Below are 27,415 nucleotides of genomic sequence, written 5' to 3' on the forward strand. Positions count from 1 at the left end.
GCCCATCTGGCAAATTCCTCCTCTCCAGGGAAAACTTTTAGGTATTTAATATAGCTAACCTTTACTGAGCTCTGGGTTAACCTATCTAATTCTTGTGACAGCTCTGAGGCATCTTACAAATGAAAAAACTGAGGCTCAGAGAGGGCAAGTAACTTCCCAGAGGTTGCACAGCTAATAAGGGGCAGAGACATGAATCCATCGGGTGCCGGAACTGAAGTCTCTAGAGTAGACACGCACTATACTTTCTTCCTCCTCATCATAGGAGTGGATACCAGACTGCTCAGCAGCTCAGATGTTCGTTTATTCATTCTTTGCGGGGGTTTTTTTGAGACCGAGTCTTGCTCTGTTGCCTAGACTGGAGTGCAATGGTGTGATCTCGGCTCACTGCAACCTCCACCTCCTGGCTTCAAGCGATTCTCCTGCCTCAGCCTCCTGAGTAGCTGAGATTACAGGCGACCGCCACCACGCCTGGCTCATGTGTGTGTGTGTGTGTGTGTGTGTGTGTGTGTGTGTGTGTGTGTTTCATTTTTGTGTTTTTAGTAAAGACGCGGTTTGGCCATGTTGCCCAGGCTGGTCTCGAACTCCAGGGCTCAAGTGATTTACCTGCCTTGGACTCCAAAGTGCTGGGATTACAGGTGTGAGCCACCGTGCCTGGCCTCATTCATTCATTCTTTCTTCTTCACATTCACTCATTTATTAAGTTACTTGACATTCCTGAGCTCTGGTTCAGTGTCAGGTGCAGGCCGATGCCGTCCCCCACACCCCCCGCCCACATCCACCACACTTTCAGATGCCCCAAGAACTTGAACTTCATTTATTACAAAGAACTGGGTTCACTGCATTGTATGATGAACAGTGAAGCCTAGAGGGGCAGCCCAGGCTGCGGCTCCAACAACCTCCCCCAACATGGCCAGCCCTGCATGAAGTCCTGGGTGGGTGAGGTCACCTGGACTGGGCCTTGGAGCTGTCCTGTATTTATAAAACCAAATGGGTCCAAAGACTCCTGGAGATACATACATATATATATGAGAGACATAGGCTTCCTTTCCACAGGGCGTTTGTAAGTGGGACTGTTGACACCATCCCTGGGAGAGAAGAAAGTTGGCTGTGGCAGGGACTGGTCCCAGAGTGAGCCTAGGCGCTGCATCAGTTTGAGTGGCTGGTTAGCCTGGACCCTGGGCAGGTGTGGGGCGGCCCATCCTGCCAGCCACAGGAAGCTCTAGGCCACCTGGATTTGCAGGTCCTCGTCCTCGTCCAGGTCGCTGGCTCCATCCCCGGCCTCCTCGGTGCCAAAGCGAGCACTGCGGATCTTCCCGAAGAGGGGAGCGTTCTGCTGCTGCCTGCGGAGCCTGCGGGGTTGAGGTGACAGGAGGTTAGAGCAGCCTGGCCGGCAGTCCTCCAATAAGGTGGCTGCAGCTGGTGCAGCAGCAGTTAAGCCTTCCCTGGCGCTTTCCCTGCTGTCTCATCTCCTGTAATCTCCTTATATGATAGAGGTGCCATTATCACCCCCATTTTATAAGCAAGGAAACCGAGGCACAGAAAGGTGAAGTCATTCGCTCAAAGTCACACAGATGGTGGGGAGTGGGGCAGAGCTCTGAACTGAAGTGGGTGGTGCCAGAGCAGCTGGGCGGTTAGAGAAGTGAAGGAGTTGGCTCAAGGTCATGCTGCGGGATTTGAACCCAAGCCTGGCTCTCAGAGCACAGGCAGCAGAGTTGGGTGGTGGCGACGGTGGTGGTGGGCTGAGCCCTCTACATTCCCAGTGTCAGTGAGAAAGGGCTCAGCCCCAGTTCTTCCTCACATTAAAATTCCTAAAGTCAAAATTTACGAGCAAAACTTTGACTCTAAGAAGAGCTGGTGAAGGAAATGCCGATCCCTCCCCCCACCCCCCAGCAAAGTGGCCACCCCGGCTGCATCTTACTGGAAGGCATGAATTATTAACACGCAAGGGAGGGGCACAGGCGGGGGCCTCCATTACTGCACAGTGATTTAGTGAGCTGTCCCCGGAACATTAAAGCACAAAAAGTTGGAAAATAAAACGACACAGCAGTCCTGGGTGGCCCCACCCTCCCGGATGGAAGCACTTGAGAGGCTCAGCAGAGCCTGCCTGCCCACTTCTGGAGTTTATGGCTCCTGAACAATGTGACCCAGACTGCGGGAAAGCCCCAAGGCTAAGTGGGCTTTTGAAGGGTGTGTCCTGCGGGGTCAGAGTGGGCAGAGCCAGCCAGGCATGGGTCCTGACTTGGACCCATGCCTGGGCCCCTGCACAACACTTTATGGGCATCATCCCAGACGGGTGGGGAAATCGAGGCTCAGTTTACCATGGGACAACGGCTGTTAGGTCTCTGCAGCCCATACTCTAAGCCACAAGATCTCAGCAAACAGCAGCATATAGTAAATGCTCAGTAAATAAGGGCTTGGATGGTTGATGGCCAGGGGTGATTCTGCCTGGCCACCCACGAACTGTGTGGCCATGGAAAGACTTACCCTCTTGGGCCTTAGTTTCCTCATCTGCCAGCCCCCTAGGAAAAAACATCTTTCCTTTCTCTCATAGAAGCGGTGTGATGCTGAAGCACAATATGTAACCCAAATATAAGCCCCTCCCCAGCAGTAGTAGTAATAGTAGTAATAGCAGCAGCTGCTGACAATTACTCAGCATTTATTATGTGCCAGGTGTTTTCCTTTCTCTCTGTCTCTCTGTCTCTCTCTCTCTCCCCGCCTCCCTCCCTCTCTCTCCCTCTCTCTCTCTTTGTCTCTTTCTCTCTTTCTTTCTGACAGGATCTCACTCTGTCTCCCAGGTTGGAGTGCAGTGGTGTCATCACAGCTCACTACAGCTATGAACTCCTGAGCTCAAGTGATCCTCCTGCCTCGGTCTCCCAAGTAGGCGGAACTACAGGCACACACCACCATGCCTGGTAAGTTTTGTATTTTTTTGTAGACATGGGGTCTTGCTATGTTGCCCAGGGGTCTCGAACTCCTAGTCTCAAGCAATCCTCTTGCCCTGGCCTCTCAAAGTATTGGGATTACAGGTGTGAGCTACCATGCCTCGCCTCCAGGTACTTTCATAAGAATGGATCAGCTCATTTAATGCTCACAACAATCAAGAGGTAAGAACTATCACCATCCCCATTTTACAGATGAAGAAACTGACACAGAGAGGTTAAATAAGTGTCCCAAGGCCACACAGCTGCTAATGCTGAGCCAGGCTTCACACCATTCAGGCAGTCTGGCTGCAGAACCGGGCACCCTCTATTCCACGAAAGAAGAGAATGCAAGTAAATGCATTCTCAGGGCCCGGCACCGGTCAATGCTGTGATCCGGCACAGGTCAATGCTGTGGCTCCAATGCTCCTTGGGCCTCCCAGCTGTGAAGTGGGAGGGACCTGGACTGAAGTTTTCTGATATCACCTGGCTCTGTGATTCACAGAGTGCTGGGAAGGAGACAGGGCTGGGGGAGGGAGGCAGGGCGTGCTGGGTGGGGCCTGTTGGCAGTGGAGGGGATCCAGGCCTGGGGCCCCTCCACGGTTCCCTGCTTGCCAGTCTCTCAGATCCCTGATGTCCTGGTGTCACCTGGGCCCAGTAACCCTGAGGACTGCTTATTCTTCTTGTCCATGAATCTGGAGCCCTGCTGGCCCCACCCACTGTCCCCCCCACCCCCGCCTTGGGCCTGACCTCTCCAGCCCGCCCTTCCGGCCCTCACTCCGCCCACCAGCCCTCCCACTAGAGGAGACAATTCCAGGGCCTGCAGCTGGCCTGACTTCCTGCACCCCCTGCCCTGGTTTCCTGGCTCTGGTCCTTCCTGCCCGGAGGGGAAAGGATTCTGGCTCCAGGCACCTGGATCTCTTCCTTCTCCGTCTCCCCCACCAGCCTTGGTTTGGGCTCCATCCCTGACTGGAGGGTTCCCTGGCTGGAAGTCTCTGCCCTGTTTTTGTTCCCTGCCCGGGGCCCACCTGGACTGCAGGTGCTCCAGTTGCACTTGCAGGTTCTCACTCTGCTCCGTCTGCTCGTCCAGCGACCGCTGCAGCTTACGTGCCTGGTTGTGGGCCTCGTCCAGCTGCGGGGGGGTGAGCAGGGCCGAGAGCATGAGGGTCACCCAGGGCTGGGCAAGGCCGGCCACCCGCCCAGGGACAACCACTCCCAACGCTGTTCCCTGGGAAGGTGCTCCTCCCAGAGCGTTTGCTCCTTGAGGCCTAGGCTAAGGTTTACCTCTTCCAGAAAAGCATCGCTTCGGTTCCTCTCCATCCCCTTTGCCTCCTCTTGCACATCTACCCATCCTCCCAAGCCCTGCACTACTGATGCAGCCATCCACCTCCTATCCTTCTGTCCCCATCAGTCTGTCCATCTGACCATTTGTCCAGGGAAATATTCATCTGCCCATGGAGACAGTCACCTATCACTCCCCATCCATTCATCTAATCAGCTGCCCATCCAGCATGCCTAGCCATGCCTTCCTGCTCTCCCGGACACACCTATCTTCCCATCAACCTGGCCTTTCTCCCTCTCCATTCGTTCTTCCACCCACTGACCCAGTCAGCTGTCCATCCGTTTGTCCACTGTCTACCCATCCAGCCATCATCTGTTCATATATCCATTGGAACCACCCATCCATCCGCCGCCCTGCTTCTCTCTCCCATTCATCCATCCACTCATTCCTTCATCTATCGGTTCATCCATGCACACATCCATCTTGTCTTCTCTTCATTTTTCTTCCTATCTTCCCACCCACATGTCTATCCTGCCATCCATTCATCACACACCTACCACTCTACCCTGGGCACCTCCTGAGAGCCAGGCTTGTGCTGGGCACCAGGGGCTGAGAATGGAGAGGCCAGGAGGGCCCTGCGGCCCCCACTCCTCCCTGGCTGAGGTCTGTGGCTGCCCCTGCCCCTCCGTGGTCCTCACCTCATCCTCAGCCTGGGCCAGCTCCTTCTTGAGCTCCTCCACCCGCAGCCGCAGCTTCTTCACCTCGGCCTCGTGCTGCTCCACCCGCCGGTTGGCATGTGCCAGCTCTGCCACCTTCTCCTGGAACTGCTTCTTCAGCTTGCCATGCACATGCTTCAAGTCTGCCAGCTCCTGCAGGGCACAGGGATGGGGTGGGAGGGAGGGGGGATCAGTATCAGCCTGGGCGCCATGCCAGGGAGTCCCATGAGGTCAGGCAGTTCTAGGGATGCTGGGTGTCTCTCCTTCCCAGAATCTCTCCATCTGCTGTCTGAAATATCAGCATTAGAGGTTTGGCTGAGAAGCCAGAGGCTGGAGGTGCCTTCTAGGGAGTGAGAAGGCTGGATGGGTGGAACCTGTGGCTCCAGTTTGGATGTGTAACTTTCAGATGCTACTGGATCTGCCCTGGAGCTGTTGAAGCAGAATCGGGGTTTCTGGGGAAGGATGAGGTCTGGAGTCTTCAGGGGCATATACATGGCATTGAAAGACCTGGGTTGGGAATGAGCTAGGCTGGGGAGTAGGTGGGTGTCTCAGAGCCCAGAGTGGTTGGGGAGAGGAAGGGCAGCCAGCAAAAGAGGTGCCTATACTCTGGAGGTCTGTGAGTTCTCCCAGCCTCAGTTTCCATATCTGTAAAATAGGAATAGGCATTGCCTGAAAGTCTCGAGTCCATCCTTTTTGTTCCATCTCTACCGATTGCAACCTGGTCCAGGTCTCCTCCCTCTCTTGCTGTCCAGAGAATGTCAACAGCTTCCCCCCAGCCTGTATTCCCATTCTTTGTCCACACAGACTGCTCACACTTTCCTCCTGCTTTAAACTCTCTCGAGGAGGCCCACCACTCCTGCCTCACCTACCACATCCCCCCGCTCACTCCCCTCCAGCACACTGGCCTTGTTCCTCCAAAGCTCTGTGTCTCTTTCACCACGGACGTTTATTCATGTTAGTCCTAACTTCTCTCCATCCCCTCCCCTAAATCCACACACTACCAGTCAACAGCTGCTTTTCCTAGAGAACTCAGTTTATTTATTTATTATTCTTTTTTTGAGACAGAGTTTCTCTCTGTCACCCAGGCTGGGGTGCAGTGGTGCAATCTCAGCTCAGTGCAACCTCCGCCTCCCGGTTTCAAGCGATTCTCCTGCCTCAGCCACCCAAGTAGCTGGGATTACAGGCGCCCACCACAATGCTCGGCTAATTTTTGTATTTTTAGTAGAGATGGGGTTTCGCCATGTCAGCCAGACTGGTCCCAAACTGCTGACCTCAGGTGATCCGCCCGCCCCAGCCTCCCAAAGTGCTGAGATTACAGGTGTGTGCCACTGCGCCCAGCTGAGAACTCAGTTTAAAATTCACTGCCTCCAGGAGACATTTCCAGGACTGTGGGCCTAAGCCAGGTCTCCTGGTATCCCCTCTTCTTGCTGGTGACCATGAAGCTGTGTGATTGGCATGAATCTGTGTGACAGAGAGAGCCACGTGCACATCCCCCAAGTGAGCCTTCAGCTCCATGAGGGGAAGAGGGGAGGCCACATCTGTCTGCTCAGTGCTGTGTCCCTGGCACCTAGAGTGGAGCCTGGCACACAGTAAGTGCTCAATGAATGTGGCTACTATAATTACTAACTGGTCTAGCACACAAGGTGCTCAATACATGCAGCTACCATAATTATCACCAGGCCTGACACACAGTAGGGAGGCTACGCTCTGGGAGGTGGCGGCCCCAGCACTGGCCACTCCACTCCTTGCCCCACCTTGTTCTTCTCGAAGAGCGCGGCCTGGCTGGCCCTCAGGTCACAGTCCAGTGCGCTGGCTGTCTGCCGCCGCCGCCGGGCCAGTGCCTCCTCCAGGTCCCCGACCTGTGCCCGCAGCTTCTTGTTCTCCCGTTCAAGGCCCAGTTTCTCTGTCTCTAGCCGCTCCCGGCGGCCCCACTCCGCGGCATTTTCGGCCTGCAGCCGCTCCATCTGCAGCAGGGCAGGGCAGAGTGAGGACTCCCAGGGGAGGGGGCATGCAGGGCCTGAGCTGGATGCCCCCACCACCTCCTGGAGCCATTTTTGGCTCCAGGAAGCAGATCCAGCTGCACTGGCTATAATTAAGCTGGGCTCATTTCATGGTGTACAGGATGTGAGAGCGCTTCTGGCCTCTGTATGGGAGAGAGGCCTGCCTCCTGCAGATCAGGACACCCTTCGATGTGGCTGGTCCTCCTCAGAGCATAGGCCTGGCCCCTGCCCTTTTCCCAGTGACCCGCTGATGGAGGCAGGGCCCCAGGACCCCTAAACCCAAGTCCTCCTGGGTCCCATCCATGGCCTCACCTCGCCCCTCAGCTCGGCCATCTTCCGGTCCATGCTGGAGCGTGCACCGAGCTCATCCTCCAGGTCCTCAGACATGCGGCCCAGCTCATCCTGGTGCGCCTCCTTCAGGATGCTGAGCTGCAAGGATAAGGCCCCACCTGGTCATGAGAACCACCAGGATACAGCCTGGAACCAGCTCCAGGGGTAGGTACCAGTGCAGGAGTGCTCAGCGCAGAGCCTGAGGCAGCACCCAAATGGGGCAGGCACCAGGTATTCCAAACAGACCTCAAATCTGACCACTTCCGCTCCTCCCAATGTCTCTCTTCCTCATTACTGTCTAGCCTCCCAGTGTCTACATCTGGCCCTTCTCCGTCAACCCATTTTCCACAACAGCAGCCCAGAGGGAGCTTTTAACAAAGATGAATGCAATCATACCACCCTCCTCCCACGAAGCCTCTGATGGCTCCCAGGTGCCTTAGGGTAAAGTCCAGCTCCTCTCTACACTCACAAAGCCCTGCACGATTGGGTGCCTACCCACCACTCTCCCCTTAGTTCACTGTACTCCAGGCACCATGGACTCCTTTCTACTCCTCAGACACACCAAGTTCCTGCCCACCACAGGGCCTTTGCACATGCGTGGAACATTCTTTCTGAGACACTTCATAGGACTGATTTTTCTTACTCTCAGGCCTTGACCTAAAGGTCCCCTCCTTAGGGATGCCTCCTCTGTCCACCTGGCTTGGAGGAGGGGCCTCCTCATCCCACTCCCCACTGGAAAGCTAGCCTGGGAGGATGGGGAGCTTCTGTGTCTGTCCACCTTTGTGTCGTTGTGTGGCCTGGGCACGGGGCTGCCCTCAGTGTATAGTGACTGATTCCAACACTGCTCTGCACACAGATGCCTCAGAATTGCTTGGCATGCATTTAAGACAATAACATTTCTTGTGGTATACAGCAAACCCCAACAAACTGCTGCTCCCTGCAACACATGGATGAGTTTTCAACACACAGTGTTGAGGGAGAAATGCCACATACAAAAGAGAACCTTTATAATTTTCTACTAAATTGTACATTTGTGTTTCCTTTGCTTTTCTTCAAATGATTATACTTCATAATTTGAAAAGAATACAAAACAGGGTCCTGGACCCAAGCCTGAAAGGTGCTGATTCAGGAAGGTGGAGGTGAGGTCTGGGAATCTGTATTTTAGGAGATTTCCTAAGAGATTCTCATGTAAGACCAGTCTCGGTCCTCTCCAGGACAATTTTAGACTCTAAAGGTCTGTGATCCTCCCAGCTGCTAGAAACCGACTGATCCAGTGCGGCGTTCCGTGGCTGGCTGCGCCCTCTGGTGGCCACTGAGGCCTGCACAGGAGGCACTAGTGGCAGCTCAGCCTGCTCTGAGCCCCCACACCTGCACTGTAGCCTCAGTTTCCCCATCTGTAAGGTAGGGATATGAGGACTCAGCTCCCTGGACTGCCATGAGGCTTCAGTGACACCTAGTACAGATAGGAGCCCAATGAACGCCACATCCAGACTCTTCCTCTTCATCTTGGTCTACAAGGCCCCCTCCTGCGGCCTCGCCTCTCACTTCCTGCTCTCCAGACACTTGGCCCTCCCTGTTTCCCGCACATGCTGGGCTTGTTCCTGCCTCAGGACTTTGGCATCGCTGTGCCTTCTGCCAGGAACACTCTCCCCTGTATCTTCTCAAGGACAGCTTCCTCTAGCCCCTTTAGGTCTTGCCTCAAATGCCACCTTCTTAGGCCTTTCCTGACTTACCAGCCCATCTCTCTCATTCCGTTTTGACTCTCTCATAACTCACGAATCTGCCTGGTGACTGTTGGTCTCCCTTGCCCTCAGCCCCCACAAAGTGAGCTCCTGAAGGCAGGGACCGTGCCTGCCCAACACTCAGGACAACTCAGAATTAAATAAATAAATAAATAAATAAATAAATAAATAAATAAATAAGGCCAGGCATGGTGGCTCACACCTGTAATCCCAGCACTTTCGAGGCTGAGGCAGAAGGATCACTTGGGTTCAGGAGTTCAAGACCAGCCTGGCCAACATGGTGAAACCCTGTCTCTACTACAAATACAAAAATTAGCTGGGCGTGGTTGTGGGCGCCTGTAATCCCAGCTATTCGGGAAGCTGAGGCATGAGAATCACTTGAACCTGGGAGGTGGAGGTTGCAGTGAGCTGAGATCACACCACTGCACTCTAGCCTAGGCGACAGAGTGAGACTCTGTCTCAAAAAAAAAAAAAAAAAAAAAAAACGACTGTCAGATGAATTAATGAATGAATTCTCTCTTCTATTTCCGCTACTGAAATTCAACAGTGTGATCCTGCCACCTCCAGGAAGCCCCTCTGGTCTCCAAGACTCACCTGCTTGAGCATCTCCTGCTTGGTCTTGCTCAGCTCCTCATACTTGATCTTCCACTGGCTGAGCTCCCCCTCTAGCTTCTCAATGTTTCTGCTCAATGCCAGTTTATCCCTAGGGAAGGGACAGACACAGGGGTGAGCCCACCGAGGCCCTCTGCTTGGAGTCCTCACCAAAGGTGGCCCTGCCGTGTACCCTCTGCACTTGTTGAGCCCAAGTCCAAAATCCTTGCCTTGGTATTCAGGCCCAGGCGCCCTACGTGGCTACAAGCACCCTGGCTTTGCAGTTCTCCTGGAACTGCATTCCCTATCCAAGTGCAAGTGCCCTGCTCACATTGCGGGGAGGTGGTTGGGGTTCCAGCGCACTGAGCATCCCTGGGCAAGAACCTCTCTCCTGCTGTACTCCAGGCTCATCTGAAAATGGCTCCAGGAGGTGGCAGCCCCAGCACTGACCACTCCACTCCTTGCCCCACCTTGTTCTTCTCGAAGAGCTGTCAAAGACCACCCTGCTCCTGTCTGTTTTGTAGACTATGTTCCCTGCAAGGCTTGGTCTGAACACACCGTTCTGCAAATAGAAACGCTGGAAAACACTGTCCAGTGACCTGGAGAGAGGGTCCTCTCTTGCCATCGTCACTGTGTGGGATCCCTACATCCTCCCATAACCGCCACCCTGCCTTGATCTTGAATGAGGCACTGTAGGTAACAAGCGTGATGCCTGGCCCTGGCAGAGTAGGTGCTCACCAGTGGCTGAGCTCAGCATCACCTTCCAGCACGCTGCCCTTCATAACCCCACACCACGCTGGCCTCTCTCTCTGAGAGTGGAAAACTCCACGCTTCCAACGTGGGGTTCCCAGAGGGGACGTCACCCTGCAGGAGGCATGTTGAAAACCCACGGGGACATTTTTGGCTATCCCAGTGATTAGGGGTCATTTAGTGGGCGGGGGCCAGGGTGCCTGACTCCCTGCAATGCCCTGGGCGTTCTGCCCATCAGGATGCATTCTGCATCCTACTGAATGCACGCACAGCCCACTGGACATTGCTCGGGGTGGAGATGAGCTGAGCCTAGAGCCTCACTCTGATTTACATCGAAACACAAAGTAATGTTTATACTAACACACACTGAATTTTCTAGGAATGGAATCACTGTATAAACTGAGGGAAGACTGCACTTTTCTTTGTTTTTAGAGACAGGATCTGGCTCTGCATTCCAGAGACTGGAGCGCAGATCACAGCTCACTGCCTGGAACCGCACTCCCTACCAGAGGGCAAGTGCCCAGCTCATACTGTGGGGAGGGGGTCAAGGCTCCAGAGCACTGGGCATGTCTGGGCAAGTACCTCCCTCCCGCTCTGCCCCAGGTTCGTCTGTCAAAGACCACCCCGTTCCTGTCTGTTCACAGCTCACTGCAACCCTGAACTCCTGGGCTCAAGCGATCCTGCCACCTCGAGCTCCCAAAGCACTGGGATTACAGGCATGAGCCACTATGCCTGGCTGCACTTTTCTTTGTTCAGAACTTTACCAAAGGTTGTTCATCTCTCAAGAAACCTCATCATCACAGTGACACTACTTGTGTCTTTGAGTTGCTAACTCTGCACACCTGCATGAGCCGCCTTTGTAGCTGTCTTGCGAGGTGACTTAAATGTGCAGATACATGTAAGCCTTCAACACAGCACCTGACTCGGAGCATGTGCTATGTGTTTGCTGTTGTAACTATCGTCACTATCATCCCATGTAAAGACACCCACTCTGACCACTTCATCATTTCTTCTGGAGGAGCTAGCCCAAGCCCTTCCATATCACAACATGTGTATTTTAAGTTACTTTCAGGCTGGGTGCAGTGACTCATACTGTAATCCTGGCACTTTGGGAGGCCAAGGCAGGTGGACTGCCTGAGCTCAGGAGTTCAAGAGCAGCCTGGGCACCAAGGTGAAACCCTGTCTCTACTAAAAATACAAAAAATTAGCTGGGCGTGGTGGTGTGTGCCTATAGTCCTAGCTACTCAGGAGGCTGACGCATGAGAATTGCTTGAACCAGGGAGACAGAGATTGTAGTGAGCCAAGATAGCGCCACCGTACTCCAGCCTGGGCAACAGAGTGAGACTCTGTCTCCAAAAAAAAAAAAAAAAAAAAAGTTACTTTCACTTCTACTTTATATTTCAGTTAGTGCACTAGGTTGATTTTTTCGCTTGTTTGGCTTAAACAGTCAAAATTTATTCTCTCATATTTCTAGAGGCTAGAAGTCCAAGATCTAGTTGTTGGCAGGGCTGGTTCTCTGAGGGCTGCGAGAAAGAATCTGTTCCATGCGTCTCCCCCAGCTTCTGGCAGTTTGCTGGCCATCTTTGGTATTCCTTGACCAAAGATGCAACGATGTCCACAGAAGCATCGTCCTGATCTCTGCCTACATCTTCACAGAGGCATTATACTGATTTTTTTTTGAGACAGTGTCTCTCTCTGCCACCTAGGCTGGAGGGTACTGGTGCAATCATACAATCATAGCTCCCTCAGCCTCGATCTCCTGGGCTCGGGCCATCCTCCCGCCTCAGCCTTCCAAGTAGCTGGGACTACAGTGGCACAGCACCATTCCCAGCTAATATATGTATTTTTTCTTTTTTTGTAGGCTGGGCACAATGGCTCATGCCTGTATTCCCGGCACTATGGGAAGCTGAGGTGGGTGGATTACCTGAGGTCAGGAGTTCGAGACCAGCCTGGCCAACATGGTAAAACTCCGCTACTAAAAATACAAAAATTAGCCAGGTCTGGTGGCACATGCCTGTAATCCCAGTTACTCGGGAGGCTGAGGCAAGAGAATCACTTGAACATGGGAGGCAGAGGTTACAGTGAGCCGAGACTGTGCTACTGTACTCCAGCCTGGGTGACAGAGTAAGGCTCTGTCTTTTTTTGTAGAGACAGGGTCTTGCTGTGTGGCCCAGGCTGGTCTCAAGCAATTCTCCTGCCTTGGAATCCCAAAGTGCTAAGATTACAGGCATGAGTCACTGCACCTGGCCATTATATTGATTTTTTTAAAAAGGGGTATGTAGATAGGTTATGCTATTGATGTATTTAATTTCTGGACAGAAAAACTGCAGAATATTCATTATCATCAAGCTCGTGCCCTCTAAACTGCCCTGATCAAGGTCACTGGTTACCTCCACATTCTAAATCCAATGGTCAGGGCTCAGCCCTGTTCTTACTGATCACTGTGTCCTCCGGGAAACCGTTTCTTGTGGTTCCCCTTCCCCAGCCCAGCTTCCTTCTCTTGTCTCCTCTGCTGTTTCCCTTTCCTCTAACAGACCTCTAAACTTGGCACTTCAGGGCTGGATCCTCTGACCTCTTCCCTATCCACACTCACTCCTTGGCCCTTGGCCAGGCTCATGGTTTTTTTTTTTTTTTTTTTTTTTTTTAATACAGAATCTTGCTCTGTCACCCAGGCTGGAGTGCAGTGGCACAATTCTGGCTCACTGCAACCTCCACCTCCCCGCTTCAAGCAATTCTTCTGCCTCAGCCTCCTGAGTAGCTGGTATTACAGGTGCCTGCCACCATGCCTGGCTAACTTTTGCATTTTTAGTAGAGATGGGGTTTCACCATGTTGGTCAGGTGGGTCTCGAACTCCTGACCTCAAGTGATCTGCCCACCTCAGCCTCCCAAAATGCTGGGATTACAGGCGTGAGCCACCGCACCTGGCCCAGCTCATGGCTTTTAATATCATCTCTTCACTGGTGACTCTTGCATTTTTACCTCCAGCACAGGACCGTCTCATGAACTCCAGACTCATTCACTTCCCCAGCTGCCTCCCTGCCATCTCAAACTCACAGGTACAAAACCAAAGTCCCAGCTGCAACCTACCAACTTCCCTGTCTCCATTCCCTGCTTTTGCCCTGCCCACAGCCCTCTCCCCCAGCTAGAAAGTAAGTTTCAGGAAGGCAAGGGCTTCTGTCTTATTTATGGCTGTATCCTCAGGGCTGAGCACAGTGCCTGGTCCAGAACAGGTGCCCAGTAACGTATTATTTGAATGAAGAAATAAAAACTTGCATTGAGTTCTCGGGTGGAACACCACTGCTCTACAGTTCCAAGACACAGCCTAAACACTACCTGTCATCTTCGCGAGTCTAAAGTTCTGTCATTCTGGGGGTGCTCACCTGGCCCTACCGCTGCCCCCTCCTGCCTCCCACGACTCACTCTCGCTCCTTGAGCAGCACCTTCTGGGACTCATCCAGTCGTAGCCGCAGGGCAGTCAACTTGGAGGCCTCCTCCTCTGTGGTAGCTGTGTCCTCCCAGGGCAGCCGGCTCCGCTCCTGGCGGCCTGAGCTGCCCCGCGGGCCCCCGGCCCCCATGCTGCGTGCCTCCCAGCAGTCCTCAGACTCCTCCGGCATGCTCTTCAGCAGGCTCTCCACCAGCTCCAGTTCCTGCGGGGACCAAGGTGGAGGCTGGAGCAGTGGCCGCCAAGCCAGGCCCTGGGTCTGAGATCAGCTTGATGGGTAACCTTGGGCAAGTCACTCAGTGTCTTTGGGCCTCAGTTTCCTCTTCTGCTGCCTGCCTCTCCAGCTCAGACACGCCCTACTCTGGGCCTCCCACTTCACCTCCTGGAGCTGCAGAGTGTCAGCGCCATGGTTCCCTGTATCCTAGAAGATTCCCCAGGAGAGGTGGTGAGCTCCCTGTCACTGGAAGTATGCAAACCTATAGTGGGGCACTGATGGGAACAAATGTTGAAGCAGGAATTCCTGTAATGGCTTAAGCCTAGATTCCTTCCAAAGGAATTCCAGCTCTAAGATCCTGTTTTTTAAGGGGCAAACAGTAAAGCATGGGGAGACTGGTGACATGGGCAAGCAGTGCCTGTGGGGAGAGCCAGCTCTCAGACAGCAAGCAGTGAGAAATTACGAACCCAGGGCCGAGACCCCTTCCTTCTTGCCATCCTCCCCTTCTTCTCTGCCCCTGCCATCCCCAAGGCCTGTCTCTGACACAAACCCACAAGGACCACAGCCCCCGTTCCAGCTTCTCCCACAGCCTTTCCAGATGAGTCCGGGCCAACCTCTTCCTGGCCCGGCCCTCGGTTTCTCTAGCTGGACTGGAGTGGTGGCCCTGAGGACTCCCTGAGGAGTGAGAGCTACTCTTCTGTATCTCAGATTATCCAGGTGGGGGTGGCAACTGGTTCAAAGCCCTGTTTTACTAATGGGGAACAGGGAGAGATAGGACTTGTTCTGGGCCACAGCATGAAGAGGCTGGGCTGGAGGACAAACTCAGACTGCAAGCCTAGGGCTCCTGCGACTGCCCACAGCCCTCTGGCCTGTGATGGACAACTGGAACAAGGACAGGACAGGAACGCATTGTGCACAGTGAACACCACCTTCAAACACCAGGTCGCCCCAGGGAAGAGGGGACTTCAGCCACAGGAGGCAGCAGTGCCCGAGCTAGCCTATGGGGTGGAGGGGGCTGGGCAGGAGAGAGGAGGGGGCAGTCTTATCTGGAAGAGTTGGCCTGTCCAGGGACTGAGCTGGGGACAGAGCTGGGGAGCTGAGCTTGGACCCTGCCCCTAGGTGGTTTTCTGGTAACAGGCCTGCTGGCTCAGGAGAGGGTGCCCTCTGCAGCAGTATAATCATATTTCACTGCAACCTCGACCTCCTGGGTTCAAGGGATCCTCCTGCCACAGTCACAGCCTCCCAAGTAGCTGGTACTCCAGGTACGAGTCACGTCGTCCTGCCCTCCTGGCACTTTTCACAGCTAATTCCTACTTATCATTCTAGTCTCAGCTTGAATGTGCCCTCTTCCAGGAAAGCTTCTGTGAAGCCTGCGTCAGGGACCTCCTCTGTGATCCCAGTGCCCTGATTTCCCCCACCGCTCAGCTCTGACTGAATCAATGGATTCAGCTCTGCTACGAATCAGCTAACTTCCAGGCAAGCTGCTGGATCCCTCTCCTGCTCAAAGGGGATGATTCCTTGGTTCTGTTGACTTATCAGGTGTGGGAGTGGAGTATCACAGAACTTGGGATTCTCCACCCTGAGGTCTCCGGAAGGAAGATGATGTGAGGCCCCACAAGGGTAGAACCCGACCTGGAGAAGTGAAACCTCCAGGAGGCCAGGCCTTTACTAGCTTGTTTCTGAGCCCAGCAGCTCAGGCCAATCGGCCCCGCCCACTTCGAGACTGGGGCGCGAACGCCCCGCCCGCGCCGCGCACCTGGCTGCTGGGCGGCCTCTCGGATCCGACGTCACGCACTGGCTCCCGCTCCGCCTCCGGCTCGGGGCCGTCGCGCATCTGGTCGGCGACGCCTCTGGCGCCCCTCAGCCGCGCCAGCTCGCGGCCCCGTGCCTCGCACTCGCCCTGTGCCTCCTGGCGCTCGCGCCGTGCGCCCGCCAGTTCTTTGGTGAGCGCGTCCAGGCGCTGGCGCAGCTGGCGCACCTCTTCGCGCGCGCGGTTGCGCTCAGCGCGCACCTTGCTCCACTTCTCGCGCCAATTGGCAGTGCAGTCCGACCACCAGCGCATGGTCTTCTCCATCTGCGCCGCCCGCGCCCGCGCCTCCTCCAGCTCCCGCAGCCGCAGCTCCTCGCGGCTCTCCCAGTCGCCGTCGGCCAGCAGCGCGGGCGCGGGGGGCAGGGGCAGCGCGGGGGGCGGCCCGGGCGAGGGCGTGCCGCTGGGCGGCGTGGGCGGCAGGGAGTCGGCAGGCCCCATGCGCTCCGGCGACGGGCTGCCCAGGATGGTCAGGAGGCTACCCTTGGACAGCTGCGGGGATTCGGCCAGCCGGGGGCTGGGCCCGTGGCTCATGGTGCGGCCGGGCGGGCCCTGGGCTCGAACTGGCGGCCGGGCTCAGGGGCGGCTCCGGGGACGCGCGGCGGACGCGATACCACTGTGCATGATGGCGCCGCGCCCCGCTTCTCTCCAGGCCACAGGGCGGAGGACGCCTCCTCGGACCTGCGGGAGAACGCAACCGTTATTGGATTGACCACCGTCAGTCTGGAAGATCAGCCGCGCTAAGGGCCAGGCGGAGAGAACCGAACGGCCAAGGTGGGAGGAGTGAGTTCTGTTCCAGGAGCGTCCCAGTGAGGCAGGATTGGTGGCGCAAGGGCCCGCAAAAGCCTCCTCAGTGGCCTCCAGACTCCCATTCCAATCCCTTCACCTAGCGGCGCTGATCTGAAACCTTGATCTGTTCTTTATCATCCAGGTCCCATCTCGATGGCTTATACTATACTACTGTCCCACTTCCGCACGGGACCCACGAAGGGGCACTGGGCTGGTGCCAGGAGTCCGCTCCCTGCCTCTTCCTGCACTGGGCTAACTTCTTTAAAATTCTTCTGAGATATCACCTCCTCCTGGAAGCCCTCTGGAGCTCCTCAGGCCAGGTCTATCAGCCCCTTATGTGTCTCCATCACTGCACTAACTTACCCTGCCCTTTATGTGTCTGCTCTGTACCCTTAACCCAAGGCTGTGAGAGTTTGCTGTGGTCCGGGACTGGGTCGTGGCCACTGTTTTAGTCCCAACACATGATGACAATGATATTTGTGGAGGGCAGGCCACAAGCCAGGCATTATGCCCAGGGCTTTAGGTGAACGATCTCATTTATTCCTTAAAGAGTGGAGGTGAGGAAAATGATTACCTCCATTTATGGTATCTATGAGTCCAAATGCAAACTCTAGTAAGGATTTGCTGAATGAATGCACGCGCTGGGGATGATGATGGAAATAAACCAGTCCTCAGATGGCAGGGGCTTCTGAGAGTACAGCAGGATGTTCCCTCCCCTTCTTTGCTGGAACCACCCCTCCCTGACACCCTGACTCACTGCAAACATCTCTCTTGTTCTCTGTGTCTCACTTCAGCCTCCCCATTGCCCAGCAATGGGCTCTGCCATTTATGGGCCATGCCTCTGCCTTAAAATAAATGAGAGGCATGTCCTTCTCTGTCCCCAGTCTGACCCAGTCTCCCTCCATTGTGGCCTCTGCTGACTGCCACCCACCAATAGCCCCTTGGGACATCACACCTTTCCATCCCCATTAGGCAGAGAGCCCTGGTCCACAGATCTTCACGCCTGCCCCTAAGACTCACCCTTTCTGCGTGATCAGTGCACTGTCGGTGGGACTCTCAGCACTGGCTGTCCCCAAGGCTGCCTGGCAGCCTTCTGTGTCCCCTCTCCACCCTCTTCCAATCTCTAACCCACCTCATTCTTGGCAGATGATCTAATGTCAGGGTTTGCAGTGAAAAAGGAAGCTGTCAAGCCCCACGGCCCCCTCCTCTCTGCCCCTAAGAGGACAGAGGGGTTCTCCTTGAGCCGAAGGCCCCCTCCTGCCTGTCCCACCCTAGCCAGTGACATCCTCTCCAGGGGCCTTACCCCTGCTGAAGTGTCTCCTGGCACCTTCTTCTCCCCTCCCCTGGCTCCTTCCTTTTAAGGCCCTTCCAAAGTGGTCCACACTTACTGTCTCCACTCCATCTACCTCCTTGGTGCTCTGCCACCCAGCCACCTATGGCAGGCTGGTTTCCAGGCCCCTGTGACGGTGTCCCCTGTGGACCTACCATGCCACCTGCTTCCCTGCCTCACTTCTTCCACGTCTTCCTCTCCAGGTTTCCCCTCCTCTCTAGCTGCTCGTCAGCCTCCCAGGTGGACCCCCTGGGCTTAACCCTCAAGTGCTGCTGTCATCCAGCCCTGGGCCCCCTTCTCCTCTCACGCTATCCCTGCCCGAGCCATCTTGCTATGTCCTCAACCCTCAACCCCAAGTCTCTCTCCAGCCCAGGTTGCCCTCAGAGCCTGCCATACCTCCATCCAGATGCCTGATAGACGACTCAGGCTCGTCTTGGTCAAAATGGAACTTGCTGCCTCCATTCCCCCCATGACCAGCTCCTTCTGGGTGCTCCTCCGAGAGAAGGCACTTCCTCACTCCTACCAGCTGTGGGGGCCCCTGAAATCTGCCTTCTCTCCTCCCCCACCCACCACCAAACCTTGTCAGTCTGTCTGCCTTGCATCTACCTTCCATCCACCTTCTTTGTCCACAGTCACTAACCTGTCAGGGTCCACACCACCTTCACTCACCTGGGCAACAGTACCCACACCCACCTCCCTGCCCATCATGCACTTTTGCCTCCTTCAAATCCGTTCTCAAAAGCAACAGCCAGAGTTGCTTATAAGAACCTGACCACTCTGGTGGCCACCCCTTGTGTCATTACCAATACTGATTCCTCCCTAGCCTCAATTCTAAGGTTACTCCCTCTAGGACTCAACTCCAAATACTCTCCAATCCCAGCAAGGAGCCACAAGCCACTGATCCCACCACTGCACTGCCCACCCCCCACGTCCCTCTCCTTCCCAGCTCACCTTCGGTGCTCCTAATCTCTCCCTTGCCAGCACCCTCCATGCCCTAGGCCCCTTCTGTTGTGGACTGTCCCGGCAAACGCCAACCCTGTTCCCTCCACTGCTTTGCCCGCTCTTACCTTCAACTGTGGAGCCAGGCATTGGAGGTTTACACCACCACGTGGAGCAGTATTTTAAAAATTCATGACCTTTTGTCAAGGTTCCTCCATGCTGCTCAGAGACCCCACTGCATTTCTCTAGGCCATTTGCTGTTCGTTTATTGTCTGTCTGCCTTTACCATGCATGAGGTCTAGGCCCAGCTCTGACACCAACCTTATGTAAGCCACTGTCCCTTTCTGGGCTTCAGTTTCCCCATGTGTAGAAGGGAGGACGTGTGAGAGAGACCACTGCTTCTTCATCAGGGTATCCTTCAGATTCACCCGGACACTTGGCCCCATACCCGAGAGAGTCATGTTTGGTAGGTGTGGAGCTGAGAATTTGCATTTTAATCGTTTGGGGTATTTGAGTATTTGGCGTTGCTTTCTTACTACCCACAGTTCCATAAACACAACGTGTACATCCTGACCCTGATAACATCTGTGTCACACACCCAGATACAGCCATACAGATCCAGGCACTGACATCCCGGGAGATCCCTAGCAGCCTGTGCCTCTGTGACTCAGTCTCTCCACCTGTGCAGTGAGTTCGCTGGCCTTGATGCCCGTGTGTGTTCACAAACATCTGTGCACACACAGACATGCAATCCCATGCACAGATGAGAACACCCAGGGGCAGATACACATATGCTCAGATGGACCGACAGGCACACACAACTACACGGGTGCATGGAGAGACATTCGCCTGTAGACACAGACACACCTGAAGACACACACATGCCAGCACACTGACACACAGGTACAAGGACATGCAAGGAGACATGCTCATCCCCAGAAGTAGATACACACACACAAACACACACACACACACGCAGACACACACACTCCTCATTTTCCTGGCCTAGCTCCACATAGAGAAGCTCTTGGAAAAGAAAAACAATGTGAGAGCCTGCGGGGGAGGAGGGGGGGAGGAGGAGGAGGAGGAGGAGGAGGCAGGAAACCCGAGTGCCAGCCAGCAGCTGTGCTGGGTATGGGGGCCTGGGCCCTGTCGGCTGGGCCCTTCCCGCAGCCCCTGAACCAGGAGCCTGGCAGGGAGGGGGTCATTGCCACATCCTCCCTGCCTCTGGGAGCTGCCAGGCCTGGCACAGGGCTTGGCCCGGAGAGGGCCACCGGCTCCTTCCAGGAATCCAAGCCTGTTGCGCAGGGCCAGGGCAGGCACCACCCAGGCCCCTAATGGCTTCCAGGCACCCATGCTAAAGGCAGAGATGCGGGATCCAGACTCAGCTCGTTCTCCTTCCCAGCGTCCTGGCCAGGCCCCTCCTAGGAGGAAGGAGGAGAAAGGGGCACAGCAGGGCAGGGAAGTTTTGCAACAGCACTCCCACCTTTGTACTTCAGGCCCAGGGTCCCCTGGAGCGGGTGTGTGGGAAGGGGTGGGGTCAGGGTCCTCAGGAGTTTTCTGGAGAAGCCCACCCCGCCCCCAGCACACCAGGAATCCTGCACTCCCACATAGACCCAAGGGCAGCCAGACCCTGCCTAGCAACACCTCCCCCCATCCCTCCCCACTCATACAGCACAGCCCTGGGGACACACACTCACATACAGCCCCAGTAACGCACACACTCACACACAGCCCTGGGGACCCGCATTCACACACAGCCCCAGTAACGCTCACACACATGGCCCCAGGGACCCGCACTCACACACAGCCCCAGTAACCTGCATGCTCACACACACATAGCCCCGGTAATGCACACACTCACATGCAGCCCCAGTAACACGTGCACACTCACACTCACACACACAGCCCCAGTAACGCGCACACTCACTGAGGGGCAGCAGCAGCGCAGAGCATGGCCCACAGTCATGGAGATGCCCCAGCTGCCCTGCCCACCCCTTCCAGCAGGCTCAGTGCCCTCTTCCCATGAGGTGTGTATGTGTGTGGGGTGGGGCCTCCTGTTCCCTTAGCATCACTGCCCCACCAAGGGGCAGGTCATGGTGGGACCACCCACCACAGGCCCCAGGGAGCCTTTCCTATCCCACTCTCTCTTGTCCTGCCTCCCAACAGCCAGACGGGTCTGTTACTGCTTTAAGTCTCTGGGTTTGTATTCCAAATGCCCCTGTCCCAGACTCCAGAGCCCCCCACCCATCTGCAAGTTCAGCTGCCACCAACTCCAGGAAATGCCTTGATCTCCCCAACCACCCCCCAACCTGGGGAGCACAGCCCTACAACCTCCCACAGCCAGGCCTGGCAAGCTGCCGTCTCCTGGCAGTACAGGCTTCCCCCATCCAGATGGGACACTTTGCCACTTAGAGCTTCTAGGACAGGCCCCACAGATACTAACTGATTAATGCTAGCTGGTGGGCTGGAGAGCAGAAGACTGAATTACGACCTTACATCCCCTTAGCTGGGCAGCAGAGCTGAGTAGAAACCAGGGCTCCTGAACCCCAGCCCCACAGCTGTGCTCACTGGTAGCTCACTCCAGGACAGAAACAGGAATATTTTGGTCTGACACTTGCTCCAGGCTAGGCCCTCATTAGCCCTGCCCACAGAAAGTGACCAGTGGTTCCTGTTGCTTGTGGACTTGTCTGGAATATCTCTCCTTCCTTCATCAGCAAACTCCTATACATCCTTCAAAACCCACCTCCAGCGTCCCCTCCCCTGGGAAGCCTTCTCTAACCTCTGTACAGAGTATGCTCCCAAAGCACCAGGCACCTCCCTATTCTACAGCAAAGGCTTCACTTTGAAGTCCACAAGTGAGGGCATCAGCACAGGGCCCAGCATACAGCAGATGCGTGATGGATGGAAGGTACCCCTAAGAAGGTAGTACCACTCTTAGGGGTACCCTTGTGACCATGCAGAGTTTGGGAAGGTTGAGTCATCCTAAGGATCAGGAGTCAGTCTGTGGCCAGGCTCTGAGACAGGTAGGTATCTGAGCCTGTCTGTGGCCATGGTCGGAGTAAGAGGTCGTCTCACGGCCAGGTCAGCTGTCCCACCTTTTACCTGGGGAAGCCTAATTGACCCAGAGGGAAACAATGTTGTGTTTTGTCCTCAGAATGTTTGGATGGGTCTCTCCATATCCAGTGAGAAGAATGAGTAATGCCAAGGCCTGGACAGGGGCCAGCTGAAGGGATGGGGAGCCCAGTGGCCCAACCCCTTCCCCCAGGTCTGAAACCCTGTAGACCCTCCCAGAGCCTTTCAGGTAGGGCCCTGGGACAAGCCCATGGCCACAGGCCTGGCTGCGGACAGAAAGCAGAGCCCAGTGGGAAACCACAGAGGACAGCCTGATTGAATAAGTGCAGGGCCCAAGGCTGGTCAGCCCACAGACTGCGGGCACCTGTCCCTGTGACCTGCTGCCCAGGCTCCAGCTGTAGGACCTCTTGGGGGAGCTGGCTGGCGGGGAGGGAAGGGATGGAGGCTAGGCCTCCAGGCTGGACCTGAGCTTGGGGGTAGGCACCCCTGGTCTGTTCCCAGGTACCCCTATCTTAGACTGAGGAGCTACAGAGACAGCCTGGATCACTGACTTGAACTCCTTTCTTTACAGATGGACCAACTGAGGCACAGAGGTACAGCTACGTGTCTGTGTCCACACCATAGACCAGCAGAAAGGCCAGGGTAGGGAGCTGGAGATGGGATGCTTCCTCTCCTGGGTCTTGACCACCTGAGGGGCACAGTGCCCACCTACACGATGTGGGTCCTACACGATGAGGGGCACAGTGCCCACCTACACAGAGCACCTACACGATGGGGTCAGCAGGCACCAGGCGAAGTGGATACTCACAGCTGGGATGGCGGCGTGAACCTTCATGGGAGCCGACCCCGACCCCAGCCCCACCCCTCTCGGCAACACCGTGAACTTGTCACTCTTGTACAGCAGACATCCCACTAGTCCCAGCTCCGTCATTGATAATGCTGTGAGATAGCTGCAAGTCTCTGCCCTCTCTGGGCCTCAGTTTCCCTACCTACAGGATGAGGAGAGGCACTAAAAAGATTCCTGAACGCTCTAACAGGTGGGCAGACTTCGCTAACCCAAATCAATCCAACCCCCACAAAAGCCCTGGCAGAGCGGGGGTGGGGAGGTAGACACCACCCCCATCTAAGGTAGAGAAACTGAAGCCCCAGCCCTGGGTCGTCTTACTCCTCACTTAGTCGCCCCCTCCTAGGCTGCCGGCCCTGCTAGCCGCCCGGCTCCCCCTAGCGGCGGGCGGAGGGTGGAGGGGGTTCCCGGCCCGTGCGGCGCGGTCCCGCCCACCCCACCGCAAGGCCCCCATTGGCAGCCGCCGCGGCTCTGGGCAGAGCGCCGTGTTCTGATTGGCCAGCACCGCCCGTCCATCCCGCATTCGCCATGGCGACCACGTTGGGTCCCCCGGGAGAGTTCCAAATTCCGTCCCCGCCTGCCGCCCCCTCCCGTCCGGCCCGGGCCGCGGCATTCCGGAGGCGCCTCCCCTCCCCCATCTCCCCGCGGCCCCTCCCCACTGGAGACCTGGGGTTCCAGGGGGTGAGGGAGTCCGGGGAGGGGTCTAGAAAGTTCTGCTCTGAGTTCGGGGGTTGCCGCGGGCGCCCCGACTGTGTCTGCTCCTACAGCACGCCCCACAACTTAACCCCTTTTTTCCCGCGGAAAGCGCGCGGCCTGGAGCAAGTTCCTGGGCCGCTGTGGCGTGCCGCCCCTCGCCTGCCGCCCCCACTCACCGCGGGCCGAGACCTGCGGGCTCCGGCCGTCCGAGCCGCCGCGGCGGGGTGGAGCGGACACAGTGCAGCGGCGACCGCCGCTGGAGGGGCCGAGGGAGGGCCGCGGAGTCTCCTCCTCCCTCCTGGGGGGAGGGGAAGCAGGGGGAGCGGCGGGGCCCCCGAGGCGGTCGCAGGCTGCGGCCCCGCTGTGACCCCGGCCCGCCGAGCTGCTGTGGTGGAGGCTCCAGCCTAACTTCTGGGCGAGGGGTGCGGGCCGGGGCGGTGGGCTCTGCTGCAGAGCTGGCCGGACCCCGATGGAGGCCCCACCCCCATGAGGGGCCGGGGGGGGGGTGCTCGGCTTTCTTGGTTCAGGTTTCCTCAGCGCCAACTAGGTACGAGGCGCCCCCCGCAGAAACGGGCACAGCGGGTCCCAGCTCGGCACGTGGAGCGAGCTTACCAAGTCTTCACTGTTGTTACTTGCATTCTTCCCTGGGCCAGCTCTGCCACCGAGTGGACGTGGGCCAACAAGTCTGTACCCATCGGGCCTCAGTTTCTCCTTCTGTACAACAAAAGGGTTGACGAAAGCAGCCTCGCGCTTAAGAAGTGGGGGGCGCGGGGAGCACTCGGCCCGGCGGGCAGAGGCTTTTCTCCGCATCGCGATGGTGGTTAGCAGGCCCTGGGGAATTACGGTAATGCACCTTCGGGGGCGCCCGTATGTTTTGGGGGTAGGGTGTTTGTGATCTTGGCTGGAAAGCGGGGACAGGCGTCTGGAGGACTCCCCACCATATCCTGTACCCTGGAAGGCCCCCGAGGTGAATCTATTTAAAAGAAGACCAAAAATTCACCAAGACAGTGGAGAAAACCCAGCCTGATTGGGATTTTACCTAGAAAAAGAAGCTAAATATTACAAAGATAAGTTCGTTTTACCCCATGATTAACAGAGTTTAGATTAGGATTGCAACCATGCACGCCTTAGAATGAACCAAGAATGAATCAAATGTTAACACTGGAAGTCTTATTTTTTCTTGTAGTGGTTGAGTATGTAGCATCCTTCCCTTCTAATTTGTTTTTTGCAGTAAGAGTCATTTTTGCAAAAATATTTGAAAGCTTCCTCAAACTCTAGGATCACTCTGAATCCTTTGGTAGTCCAGTGATTTTTTTCGGGTCTGGGTCACTTCCCTTGCAGACGTTCCCTTTCTCTGTGGGCAGCGGCTGTTCCATTTCTCCTGCATTGCTTCCACCAACTTCATGAAATCCCACACTTTGCAAGACTGGTAGTTTCACTTGTCGATTCATTTGCTTTGTATTTGTTCTGCATGGCTGAATGCTGACAGCGTCTGTTCGCCAGCCAGAGACAGATAGGGGATGTATGCGGTTTGAGTACTCAGAGGACAAGGGCATCCACATTTTACAGCTGGGGAAGTGAAGGCTCAGAGAGGCTCTTGGCTCAGACTTGCACAGGGTCCTAGAGTCAGTAACAGCCTTGGGTCAAGAGCCCAGAGGTCTTGCCCAGAGTTTTTGGAGGTGGAAATGGGGCTGGGGAAGGTGGTGGAGACTGAGTTGATGGTGCACCTGAACTCTAGCTATAACCTCCTCACTATCAGGCCTTCTCTCCTTAGAGAGAAGCAATAAATATTGTCCTGAGGGTGTCTTTTGCAGGGGCTAGGGTTGGGTGACGTGACCCACCCGATCGTAGAACCAAGGTAGGTGCTGGCCACAGGTTCTGGCAGCTCCCATGATGTTATCTTAGTTACCTTGGGGCTGGGTGTTATTACCACCGTGTCATAATGAGAAAAGTGAAGATCAGAAGTGACTGGGCTGGGCACGGTGGCTCACACTTGTAATCCCGGTGCTTTGGGAAGCTGAAGCAGGAGGATCGCCTGAGGCCTGGAGTTCAAGACCAGCGTGGGCAACATAGGGACACCCTGTCTCTACAAAAAGATGAAAAGTTTAGACAGGTGTGGTGGTACACACCTGTAGTCCCAGCTAACTTGGGAGGCAGAGGCCAGAGGATCATCTCAAGTAACTGGCCCAGGGTCACCCTATGAGATTTTGGATCCCAGATCTGACTGTTTCAATTTTACTGTAGTTCTCTTTCTAGAACAACACCTCCAGGTGCCTCTCTGAATGCAAGGTTGATCTGGCATCAGCCTCCCCCGTGGTCTCGGTAGGGTTTCTCTCTGGCAGTCTGTCCCACTCCTCTCAACTCAGGACAGTCAGGTTTTTGAGGTGTGTATCGATATTTTTCACACTTCAGCAGTTCTCTTCCTGTATCACTGCCATCACTTTTTGCCACTAACACATGACGCTTGTGCCCTTATTTACTTAGCATTTTTCTTTAAATCATTCCACTGTGGAGGATCTACGTGTATCTTAAAGGCTATTTCATATAGCCAGGTAAATAGAAAATTTGTATAATTTGCCAGAAGTAGAAGAAAATCACAACAATAAATAGCATGCAAATAAAACAACATTAGTAAAGTCTAGCTAGAAACGTTCTCTTTGTTAAGAAGGGGCATCATTTCTACACCCATGTTCATTGCAACATTAATCACAATAGCTGAAAGGTGGAAGTAACTCAAGTGTCCATCAACAGATGAATGAACAAAATGTAATGTGTATTATACACATAGTGGAATGTGATTCAACCTTTAAAAGGAATGAGAGTCTGACACACTACAACACGGAGGAACCTTGAAGACATCATGCTAAGTGAAATGAGCCAGTCACGCAAAGGCAAAGACTGTGTGATTCTACTAAGATGAGGTACTTAGATTGGTCAAATTCAAGAGACAGAAAATAGAACTGTGGCTGCAAGGGCTTGGGGGAGTAGAAAACAGGAAGTTCTGTTTCATGGGTATGGAGTTTCAGTTTGAGAATATGAAAAATGTTTTGGACATGGGATGTGGTGATGTTTGCATGACAGTGTGAAGGTACATAATACCATTGCACTGTACACTTTTTTTTTTTTTTTTGAGACAGGGTGTTTGTTTGTTTGAGACAGAGTCTCACTCTATCGCCAGGCTAGAGTGCAGTGGTTCGAACACAACTCTCTGCTGCCTCGACTTCCTGGGCTCAAGCGATCCTCCCACCTTAGCCTCCTGAGTAGGTGGATCTACAGGGGCATGTTACCATGACCAACTAATTTTTTTTTCTGTTTTTTTTTTTTTTTTTTTTTTTTGTAGAGTCAGGGTCTGCTATGTTTCCCAGGCTGGTCTTGAACTCCTGGGCTCAAGTAGTCCTACCACTAGGGCTTTGTCCAAAGTGTTGGGATTATAGGCGTGAGCCACCCCACCTGGCCTGAATCTACACTTAAAAATGCTTAAAATGGTAACTTTTGTTACATATATGTATGTGTGTGTGTGTATATATATATATTTCTTACCACAATAAAGCGTTTAGAAGTCAGACATCCTGTTTTGATGTCTAATAAAAGATTGAAAAATGGGGAAAAATAAGGGACCTAGTCCTTTGTGAGAGAGGGGTTAAAACAGTTTAGCCCTTGGCTGAGCGCGGTGGCTTATGCCTATAATCCCAGCACTTTGGGAGACAAAGGTGAGCAGATCATTTGACTTGTCAAGAGATCGAGACCATCCTGGCCAACATGGTGAAACCCCGTCTCTACTAAAAATACAAAAATTAGCTGGGTGTGGTGGCGTGCGTCTGTAGTCCCAGCTACTTGGGAGGCTGAGGCAGGAGAATTGCTTGAACCCGGGAGCAGAGGTTGCAGAGAGCCGAGATTGAACCACTGCACTCCAGCCTGTTGATAGAGTGAGACTCTGTCTCAAACAAACA

General features: G+C 54.9%; 2 protein-coding genes and 1 long non-coding RNA gene across 5 annotated transcripts in view; 2 read left to right on the top strand and 1 right to left on the bottom strand.

The window, feature by feature from the left end:
• Positions 1-799: 799 nt before the first annotated feature.
• LOC105494020 (coiled-coil domain containing 102A) lies at positions 800-24,151 on the bottom strand. 3 transcript variants are annotated; one of them, XM_071084614.1, is made up of 9 exons: positions 24,078-24,151; positions 15,742-16,473; positions 13,750-13,976; positions 9,583-9,691; positions 7,229-7,345; positions 6,671-6,880; positions 4,899-5,069; positions 3,947-4,050; positions 800-1,349 (listed from the first exon to the last, which is right to left on the bottom strand). In XM_071084614.1, exons 2-9 carry the CDS (start codon positions 16,324-16,326, stop codon positions 1,220-1,222), a joined length of 1,653 nt encoding a protein of 550 aa, XP_070940715.1. In that variant the 5' UTR covers positions 16,327-16,473; positions 24,078-24,151; the 3' UTR covers positions 800-1,219. The 3 variants fall into 3 exon arrangements, with proteins under 3 accessions (XP_070940715.1, XP_011760373.2, XP_070940716.1); XM_011762071.3 differs by lacking the exon at positions 24,078-24,151 and adding an exon at positions 23,642-23,723; XM_071084615.1 differs by lacking the exon at positions 24,078-24,151 and having other exon boundaries at positions 15,742-16,527.
• LOC105494019 (uncharacterized) lies at positions 15,805-16,944 on the top strand. The gene is made up of 3 exons (XR_003020991.2): positions 15,805-15,928; positions 16,445-16,566; positions 16,724-16,944. It is a non-coding gene; the product is annotated as an uncharacterized lncRNA (long non-coding RNA).
• An 85-nt stretch (positions 24,152-24,236) lies between the features above and the next one.
• Positions 24,237-27,415, top strand: part of LOC105494021 (adhesion G protein-coupled receptor G5) — a 44,632-nt gene continuing 41,453 nt past the window's right edge. Inside the window, exon 1 of the mRNA XM_071084618.1 lies at positions 24,237-24,309. The gene's annotated coding sequence lies outside the window, so the exon portion shown is untranslated. The remainder of the gene's footprint in view (positions 24,310-27,415) is intronic.

Source organism: Macaca nemestrina, chromosome 18 (genome assembly GCF_043159975.1).
Source record: "Macaca nemestrina isolate mMacNem1 chromosome 18, mMacNem.hap1, whole genome shotgun sequence".
In the NCBI taxonomy this organism is placed as follows: Eukaryota; Metazoa; Chordata; class Mammalia; order Primates; family Cercopithecidae; genus Macaca; species Macaca nemestrina.

Coding starts and splice junctions, on each gene's coding strand:
- LOC105494020 (XM_071084614.1), bottom strand. CDS start 16,326: ATGAGCCACGGGCCCAGCCCCCGGCTGGCCGAATCCCCGCAGCTGTCC. Junction 7,346..9,582: donor AGCAGGAGATGCTCAAGCAG/GTGAGTCTTGGA, acceptor TTATCCTTGCAG/CTCAGCATCCTGAAGGAGGC. Junction 4,051..4,898: donor TGGCCCAGGCTGAGGATGAG/GTGAGGACCACG, acceptor ACCCCCCCGCAG/CTGGACGAGGCCCACAACCA.